General features: G+C 40.7%; 1 protein-coding gene and 1 non-coding gene across 2 annotated transcripts; one reads left to right on the forward strand and one right to left on the reverse strand.

Moving 5' to 3' along the window:
- The first annotated feature begins 287 nt into the window (after nt 1–287).
- Nucleotides 288–2,883, forward strand: LOC140316750 (high affinity immunoglobulin gamma Fc receptor I-like). Its single transcript, XM_072395075.1, has 5 exons — nt 288–447; nt 761–1,042; nt 1,299–1,544; nt 2,151–2,268; nt 2,794–2,883. Exons 1-5 carry the CDS (start codon nt 351–353, stop codon nt 2,834–2,836), a joined length of 786 nt encoding a protein of 261 aa, XP_072251176.1. The 5' UTR covers nt 288–350; the 3' UTR covers nt 2,837–2,883.
- Nucleotides 2,884–9,434: 6,551 nt separating this feature from the next.
- On the reverse strand, nt 9,435–9,506 carry trnad-guc (transfer RNA aspartic acid (anticodon GUC)). The gene has a single exon. It is a non-coding gene; the product is annotated as a tRNA-Asp (tRNA).
- Between the last annotated feature and the right edge of the window lie 366 nt (nt 9,507–9,872).

Consider the following 9,872-nt stretch of genomic DNA (forward strand, 5'->3'; position numbering starts at 1 on the left):
GCTCAGACCATTTTCAGGTGTACTTCTATCCTTTCATAAAAAACACATATTTTCATGTTCAGATCCTGAATTTTTCCTTTATCTTTATTTTACTGCACTCATTTCAGCCTCCGGCAGGTGTCGCTTTTGTCTCCAAGTCTCTTTTTGTCTTATTAATTTCAAAACAAACACATTTTTCAGAACGTGAACAACATTCAGTGATCCTGCAGAGTCCTGCCCTCCCTGTGATGGAGGGAGATGACGTCACTCTGAGCTGTCAAATAAAAAATGGAACAAAGACCACTTCCTCCAGCCTCCCAGCTGCTTTCTATAAAGATGGCTCCTCCATCGGGACTGAGCCTACAGGTCACATGACCCTCCACCATGTTACCAGGTCTGATGAAGGCCTCTACACGTGTAACATCAGCATTCACAAAAAGTCTCCACCCAGCTGGCTGCTGATAAGAGGTAAAGATCAACACTGGCAAATGAAAATATGAATCATATTTAGTTTTTCTTCCCCACTGCAGAACTCCATCTGTTGGTACACAGAATATACCGTAAGTTGGGCTTTATTTATTTGATATGACATGAGATCATGTAGGGTTAGACGTCAACATAATGCTTTCCAGTAAGAGTCCATCAGATAACCAGTGTCTGCACACATGTACAGTAAGTCTGCAGTAATGATAAACTGCTTCCACAGTATTTGGGAGTCTGTCGGGAACATTTAAGGAAGCGCTGCTGTACACCCTAAGTTCCACTCTTTCTCTGATCCCAGATGATTCCAAACCACCATTTCTGACAGTGTCTCCAGACTCGTCTCAGCTGTTTGAGTATGACAAACTGTCCCTGAGCTGCAGCAACAACAGCAGCTCTCATGGATGGAGGATTCAAAGGTTCCTCTTGCATAACGGCATTCTGTCCAGCTGTGGTAAGGGATTGGGGATCCAGAATTCTGCTGAATGTACCATAGAAATAGCCAAAAAGCAGGACTCTGGAATCTACTGGTGTGAATCTCCTGCAAAGCAGCGGAGCAACTCCGTCAACATCTCTATAACCGGTAGGACCAGTGGAACCCAAACCCATACAACACTCATTTACATGATTATTAACTTATTGTGGAGCTAAATTAGAACAGATGTGCAGTCTTCAATGTTTAAAATGTTTGCTCCTCTTTCTTTAAGTCTGTTTCCTCCCACAGGGCCCAGTCTGCTCTGATTAGGCAGAAATGTTTGCAACTGATTATAATTTGTGATGTACTTCTATCCTTTCATATCAAACACACAAAAAAACACATTTTTTCATCCTATGTTCAGACAACCCAGTGATCCTGCAGAGCCCTGCCCTCCCTGTGATGGAGGGAGATGACGTCACTCTGAGCTGTCGATCAAAGACCACTTCCTCCAACCTCCCAGCTGCTTTCTATAAAGATGGCTCCCCCATCAGGACTGAGCCTACAGGTCACATGACCCTCCACCATGTTACCAGGTCTGATGAAGGCCTCTACACGTGTAACATCAGCATTCATGGAGAGTCTCCACCCAGCTGGCTGCTGATAAGAGGTAAAGATCAACGCTGGCAAATGAAAATATGAATCATATTTAGTTTTTCTTCCCCACTGCAGAACTCCATCTGTTGGTACACAGAATATACCATATTTATTTCTTACATAAAGTTGTTATCTACACATCTGACCCATATCTTACTGCACCACCATGACATTTGAAGCACAACAGCTCTTCAACAAACCAGTTTATTTTTCTTCTGTTCTTGGCACAAAATAAAAAACTCTCTCAGCTGCAGTGCTTCCTTCCATTTGGTCTCTATTGTACATTTTGACAGCCTTCGAGATGAAATACCTGACTGACCAATCAAAAACCTGTTGGGTTCTCGAGCTTTAGTTGCATTTGCGGTGAGAAAGGTAAAATCTTCAAATCCTGGACAAGCCCCAAAAGGTTAAGAGCCTTTTTTTATGGGTGTCTGAAACTCAAAGACTTTGTATGCTTATAAAAACAGAGCTGCTCAAACAACCTTCCTGTTTGTTGTCCACAGGACACAGTGCTCCTCGTTTAGTCGGTACAGGATGACGTTTGTTTCGTGATGTGACTGTTAACGGATGGGATTTTAGAACTTCCGATGAGCTGTGTTTGTGTTTGTTTTTCTTCCAGCTCTCAAGGTTTCTGAACCAACGCCGACTGCGCTGGACGTGGCGCCACATCCTGGTCTGCGCTCCGTACCTGATCTCCACCGTCCTCGTGGTGTCTTTGTATCGACACAGACCAACAGGTAAAGCTCCACTCACACCGACATCATGGTGATTTAAAAACTCAAGAGTCAGGGGAAGTCTCCAAGTGTTCTACCAACATGTTTTTTATGAACAACCAGTTCATCTCAGCGATGACTGAAGCAGTCAACAAATTAGCACAAAGCAGCAGACCTGGGGATAATCAGGAGGGACTTTACTAACAGCACAGCTGCAGCTTATTGCTGTAAAATCATAACAGGATGTAACTATGACTGAGACACTGCTTCCAACTGAGCTTATTTAAAACTGTTACTTCTTTAATCAAACTCCTGCTTTCACACCATCAGACTTCATTCTTCAGTTTAACTACATCTTCATTATTTTTTATGCTTCAGCTGAGCTGATTATTAAGTCATTCAATTCTTTTAAATAATTATTGATAATAGTTATTGATAATAATTATTGATAATAATTATTGATAATAATTACTGTGAAACGCCGTACGTTTTACATTACAATGATTTCAAATATTCAAAAGTAAGAAAAATGTATTCTAAATTCTGCAGGAAGGAAACCACCTGTTTCCATGACAACGTCTCCACAAAATGAGGAAGATGAGGGACTGGACTATGATGATGCCGTGGCTCATATCACCACTGAACATAATTTCTGAAATACTGTCTTCAGCTGCACGTTCAGTTCAAACAAAATGACTGCTTTGTGTGTCGTGTTGCTTTTTTTTTTGGATGTTCTTCATCATCACAATAAAGAAATAACTTTTTAACTTTCTGAAGGGTGTTTTCTCTGGTGTGTGATGCTTGAAACTTTTGATCTAATTTGATCTAAAGTTTGAATTGTCATTTAATGCCTGAATCCTTTCAGGTGTTGTTTTTCCTCTATGAAGAACTTTACTTCACCTCATATTTCTAAGTATGAGGTGTTCTGCCTAATTCCCCCAGCCGGAAGGAAAATTTAAATTTGAAAAACAGATCTTCTCTTGTAAAGATCAAAGGATTTATTCTCATAGAATTCAGGTATGGTTCACGTTGGCGTGGTGGTTAGCACCGTCTGTCTCTGTGTGGCCCTGTGATGGACTGGCGAGGTGTTCCCTGCCTACATTCTATATTCTGCCCTTAATTCTTACATGCATTGTACTCAGTGTTACTGTGTATAACCTGCAGATGGCCTCCTGCAAGATAGCAACATATCCTGTTTTTGTCTTTTCTCCCGAGGACATCGTGTGCTGTGATAAAGCTGCACTTTAAGGAGGATAGAAGGGGAGCTGGTACTTGCAGTCTGTGTAACCTTGACTGTGGTTGGGGAGGAAAGGTAGACTCGATAAGAACACTCAACTATACCCAAGGAGTGATGACGCAACAATGTGCATTATAACTGAAGTGTCTTTGCCTCAGTTGTCAGAACAACTCTGTATTTTGTATTGTGTTGTTCTCTCTTGCAAGATTTTATTCTAAAAGCCTCTTATATCCTCAGAAGAAAATAACTGACTCTGTGCATTACTAAAGTTTCCGTCACACCCACAAAACTACACATGAGGACATTGAGAGACTGGCTCTGAAATTGAAGCACAATCTGACAAAAGATCTTTAAAAGCTGAACATTTCTCTTATTATTGGATCTGTGTTTAAGGTCTGAGTTTATGAGCACACCACTCAGTTTGTAACTAATTTCATATTTTTATTTTCAACAGCCATTACAGGGATTTCCTCTGACAGCTCTCTGCCTCCTTTAAGGAGATGTTCTTCAACTCTAAACCTAAATACTGATCAAGAGATGATAAGTTCAGGTATTTCAAAGGGAAGAAAACAAAATGAACACGAAATGCTGGTGTTTTTTTAAGCAAGATAAGTTTATGGTTATGTTTATGTATTTAGCAGACGCTTTTATCCAAAGAGACTTACAAATGAAGATATAACAAGCTATATAAAAAGCTAACAATAAACTACATAGAAGGAACCCACTAGTCCGACTCTGTCAGAGGTGACAGAGTAGAGATAGGGTGCAGGCATAGAAGGAAGTGCAGAAAGATAAATACAAAGATAGAGGGGGTAGGGAAGTACAAGGTAAGTGCTGGGATAGGAGATGCTCTCTGAAGAGCTGGGTTTTCAAGAGCTTCTTGAAGATAGACAGGGACGCCCCTGTTCTGGTAGCGCTCGGTAGGTCATTCCACCATCGTGGGACGACACATGAAAAGAGTTTGGATTGTCTTAGGCGTGGTGTAGGCACTGTTAGACGACAATCCTGGGACAAACGGAGGGGCCGAGTTGTGACATAAGCCTTTGCAAGAGCATTCAAGTAGATGGGAGCCGTTCCATTAAGCACTTTGTAGGCTACCATCAGGGACTTGAATTTGATGCGGGCAGCTAAGGGCAGCCAGTGGAGTTCAATGAACAGAGGGGTGACATGTGTTCTTTTAGGCTGATCGAAGACCAGACGCGCCGCCGCGTTCTGGACCATCTGCAGAGGTTTCACAGCACAGGCTGGGAGACCAGTTAGGAGAGCATTGCAGTAGTTAAGGCGGGAGATGACCATGGCCTGCACCAGGAGCTGGGTGGCATGTTGGGTCAGGTATGGTCTGATCTTTCTTATGTTTAGTAATGCAAAGCGGCATGAATGAGCAACTATAAGTTCTGCATTTGTACACATAAATATTAGATTACTCATTGTCTGCGGTTAACTTTTAGTCTTTTGTAACCTGAGTTGCAGTAATTTACATCCTCCACTCAATCTGATAGCTGCTTAATACTGTGTCTTCTGAGCTGGCTGGTTTGGTGGTTCAATATCAACTACAAAACAAATGTAATGAAGTTTTAAAAATGCAGCAAAAGAGATGGGAATAAATGGAGATCTGACACATTACAAACTACAGGACAGTTAAGATTAGCTGCTGTTTGCATGAAGATAAAACAGATTTTAAAGGTGTTGCATCTAACATTCAGAAACACTTGGTGTAACTCTAGAGCACCAGAGCCTCTGACCAAAAGAACAACTAATATAAACTTATTTACTTCAGCAGCTCATAAGGAACTTTATCTCGAGAGTGGCTGACTCTGGTCTTATCGCTCTGTGCTCGAGGCCTTTTAGGCCAAAGGATGTGAGCTCCTCGGATTACTGTGACCTGGATGAATCTTCATCAACATGCAGTGTGTACTGATGTTAACTGTAAAGACATCCTCAACAGAAGATCTACTTGTTGTATGAGGACAGAGTGTGTGTCTTATATGGAGATGGAAGCCTGGTTCAAATATAGAAATAATTTCTTTGTATGTTACTGATTTAAATGTGTCCTCTCAGGAGCTGTGAAGTACTGTCAGTAATAATGAGCGGAACTCTGCATTGATGGAGATGTGTCTCCCTCTGTTGGCGAATAGAGGAACTGCATGATGCCGTAGAAGCGTTCAACTATAGGAAGAAGTGAAACTCTTCCAGTGGTTCCTGCAGAATCCTGACTGATGTGTGTGTGTCCCGTTACTTCAGAAAACCTAAACTTATAAAGGTCCATATATTGACAATGTGTTCTGATAGTGTTGTATGAGTTTTATAAACTCTGAGGTGTCAAACAGAAGCTGTGAACATTACAAGTGTCACTGCTGCCATTCCTCCAGAAACACACCCGCTGCACCGGCTTCAGGAGCCAGTAGGAAGTTTGTCCGTCTCTGACGTAATCAGTAATAACCAATGGTAGAGCAGCTGAGAGTTTGGAACAAGCCCCGCCCCCTCGGTGTCTGCTTCAGCCGGGGTGAAGCACAGAGATAAATCTTAAGAGGAGAACAGCCTCGTTCCCTCTGTTAAAGACACCTTTACGTCCACTAAATACAGTCTGAGGAGAACTCTGAAATGTTTCAGCTAACGGGAAAGTTGTCTACAAGAACAAACACAAGAGGCTTCATGTTTTTAAGTGTTAGCTACAGCAGAAAGTTTTCAGCAGTTTGGAGGAGCAGACAGGAGTCCAGCAGCTGAGGAGTGAACCCCCAAAAACTGATTCAACACGCCTAAAAAAACAATATATAGAGACTCAATTGTCCGCTACATTTGGGATGTTTTCACTGCTGTACTTAGTGTCAAGCAGCCGTTTAAAGCAGCTATTGACGCCTTCGCTCTCACAGCCTCCAGACTCCTTTGAGAAAACCTCTAATTTTAGCTTCCTGGACACCGCAGTTGTTGGTCTGTTTGTGTGACTTTTATGTGTTTGACATGTTGGTTAAAACATCAAAGTCACACATTAAGAGGAAAACTACCCCACTGAGGCAGCAGCAGACCAACGACCAAAGCTTAACTTTGGAAGGTAAAATAGCTGGTTTTCTTAACAGTCTGATAACCGAGGCCAGAACAACCAAATTAACAAATATATCCCTGAAAATAGTGTAAATTTATCTGCAAAATGATCCGGACTGACCCCTTCATGCAGTCACTGTATTTTCAGATAGTTTTTTTTAGATTTAGTAAAACAGGTTTTTGTCAGGATTTTACATCAGATTGCTTCTCTCCTTCCCTCTGGGCATATATTGTATTGTAATAAAACCAAATTATCAATAATTTTCTTCTTATTGAAATATTTGTAAATATATGTCACACTTTGTGGAAGGTTCTTGGACATATATGTCTGCTCTTCACTGTCTGCAGACTGCTGATTCTACAGAGTGGCATGTGTTGCCTGTTGTCATTGTCCTCACCCATCACTGAGATTTTTTCTGCCAAATTGATTTATTTTTCTTCTTTTGTCCGTAGCTATTCCTGACTAGAACCGAGTGTGTGCCGATATTCTGTTTAAGATAAATACATAATTGTCTTTAATAATCCAAAGAGGGAGATGAGGTTAAAGAATCTGGCCAGCGCCTTCAGTTTAAGTTGATTTAAGAACTACAAATCACGAGCACATAAGATCAGGAAGGTTTTCCTGTTCAGCATCTTTTACAAATCAAGCTTAAGAATAATGTCAGCAGTGGTCTTAAGGTTAAATTCAGCTAAAATCTAAGAGCAGAAAGGAGTTTGGTGGACATGAAGTGTACAATTTATAAGGTCTTATGCGGAACAAAAGCATGGAGTTTTAATTTCAGCTTGATCAAATATTTCGTGGAACGGGGCTGAGGCAGTAACCAAGAAGCCATGAACAATTCGGGAGAGATTAGACTTTGATCATTTGTATTGTATTTAATCCTGAGTATCAGGAGATCAGTATGTTTTCTTTCCATGTTCACCTGTTCGTTCCAGAGTGTCTACTCATAAAATCAAACAATTGTTCATGTCTGAATCTTACCACAAAGTCACCTCGGCTGAGGTTATTGTGTTCTGATTTCAAATGAAGGACGGATTGAGCAGAGTCTGAAGTCTTTAAGGCTGAATAAACTTCTTTAGGAAACCCACTTCTTAAACTCGGGCCTTGTGTGCTGGTTAACAGCTTAACTACAATCAGGCATTGAGTCGGATTCAGGTCCAATATTTTGGAACGTTGCAATATGAAGATTATTTTATCAGGAATATGTGTGAACTGGCTTATTGAAGCTTTGAAGAGCAGAGTCTAATGTTTTCCACTTTCACCTGTGTCCCCTGTTCTCATGAGAACGTACATGATCTCTGTGACTAAACTGCTGATTCATGCAGATGATCATTTTCCAGCTGTGGAAAAATTCTGAAGTTTATTAAATGCTGACTTTAATTGAATCATCTTATCACAGAGAAACATCTGTCTGTTGATACTTCTGATCACTTTGTGGGTAACTCGGTGCTCAGGTGCTGCATGAGTTTTGCTTGCTTTAGGAACATGTTGCACTGTTTGCATGTCGTTAGGTTTTTTTTATTTTTAATTTTAAACTTAAATAATTCTTAATCTCAACTCTAAACAACCCAAAGAGATTGACTTCAGGGCTGTTGCACAACGGTTGATGTCACTCATGAATTTTCCTACAGCTGCTGCTGCAGCACAGTGAGAGAAAAAGGTTTTTTGTTTGTTTTTTGGTTTTCTTTATTCACTCTGGCTCGTTAATAGGTGTGCAGACTCTTATTTAGAAGTAGTCCACCTGGAGTAGGCTGACTACTCTGTCTGGTTTAATATCTGCTCTCAGATGAAGTTTCCCTCAGATTTAACACACAGGAAACTGTCTGCAGTCCTGAAAACTTAGCTGCTTGTCTCTGGCTGTGTGTGATCACTTTGATTAATAATAAATTGCAATGAAGATCACATAGAATATAACTAATTAAATGTTGAGTAAGTTATAAGGATGAGTAACAAGATTCTGAAATGTTCTTTACACTGGTCAACTGAAGGTAGAGAAATCTTTTAGCAGCAAAGTAACATAAAGTATGAGGAGCAACAAAAGCCAGTTTATTGAGTTGATATTATCCAGTGCAGATGCAGATATTCAGCTGGTGTGAGATTACATTAACAGCTCCTTGTGAATGTGAACCTGATTCAGGGCTTTCTTGAATAATCTGATGATGGTTGAAGGCCCGTCGACCAGGTTCAGCAACAAGGAGGAAGAAGGACAGGCCATCTCAGTATGCTTCCTCTTCTGAGAGAGCTTTGCAGTGCCTGGTTGTACTTTAGTCACCTGGAGAAGGTCAGTAGCACGGAAGATGAGTTCAGAGTGGAGGAACCCACTTACTGAACAACATACTTTTATATTCCTACTCAGCAAAATGTAGAAAAGTTTTAATGTGACCACTTTGATTTTGTCCATTACATCAGATTTCCTGTGGCCACCACCAGGACAATCAGCAGAAATGCTTTGTGTGAACAGCCTTCCCCAGTGATGCAGATAAACGGGGATTACAGAGCCGTGCCTGTATTCAGACTGAATTCATAGCACATACTAGTTCATAAAGTACAAAGGAGACCAAGAGGACAATGAAAATACATGTGAATGGTGCGGGAAAGAACCCACCCAGACAATTCGGACCCCATTGTTGAAAATGCACATTTTCAGGTCATTTTACCTACAACAATCACAAGAAGTTGAGAGTAGCGATAAAAATATTTTCATTCAACCCAATAAAAGATGTAGACCATCCAGAAATCTCATTGTAAGAAATTCAATTACTTTCTCAAGCTGTTCCTGTGATTCTGAACTCTCTCAAACATGATGCATAATTATGGAATGATGTTTACGTTTTGTCAGGCATCAGCAAAGAAGTGGAGAGCAAATATTTCCAGACTTAATCATTTAGTTGTAAAAATTAAAAACACTTCATTCTCCCCGTCGGGGAATCGAACCCCGGTCTCCCGCGTGACAGGCGGGGATACTCACCACTATACTAACGAGGAGGTGACCTCTTGACTGTGATGATGGTTTTACGGCCAAATTAATAATTTTTGAGGGAGACCATTGCTCATATCTGGTGTACTGCCTCCGCAGGGAATCCCATCTGTTCTTCATCTCTTTCGCTGACAGACAAAGTCAAACTGTGAGCAAAGTCACATTTATAAAGTGCAAACAGAGGTTTTGTGTTATAAATTCAGCATATTACTAATTAAAAAATAATTAAATCAATTAAAAAATACCAAACAAAGCTGTTATTCAGCCATGAACAGCTATGAGTTAACAGTATCATATCACTTGTATATCTTTGATTTTGTTGGACTTTTAAGCTCCATAGCTGAGTGCTTCTGTACAGCTCAGAGGCACATAGA

Source organism: Leuresthes tenuis, unplaced genomic scaffold, assembly GCF_036924035.1.
Source record: "Leuresthes tenuis unplaced genomic scaffold, fLeuTen1.0.hap1 SCAF_1, whole genome shotgun sequence".
Classification (NCBI taxonomy): domain Eukaryota; kingdom Metazoa; phylum Chordata; class Actinopteri; order Atheriniformes; family Atherinopsidae; genus Leuresthes; species Leuresthes tenuis.

What these genes read in the sequence shown, in the direction of transcription:
- LOC140316750 (XM_072395075.1), top strand. Translation starts at nt 351, where the DNA reads ATGACCCTCCACCATGTTACCAGGTCTGATGAAGGCCTCTACACGTGT. An exon ending in CGTCAACATCTCTATAACCG is followed by an intron (nt 1,043 to 1,298) that starts GTAGGACCAGTG and finishes TCCTATGTTCAG; the next exon opens with ACAACCCAGTGATCCTGCAG. An exon ending in GTATCGACACAGACCAACAG is followed by an intron (nt 2,269 to 2,793) that starts GTAAAGCTCCAC and finishes TAAATTCTGCAG; the next exon opens with GAAGGAAACCACCTGTTTCC.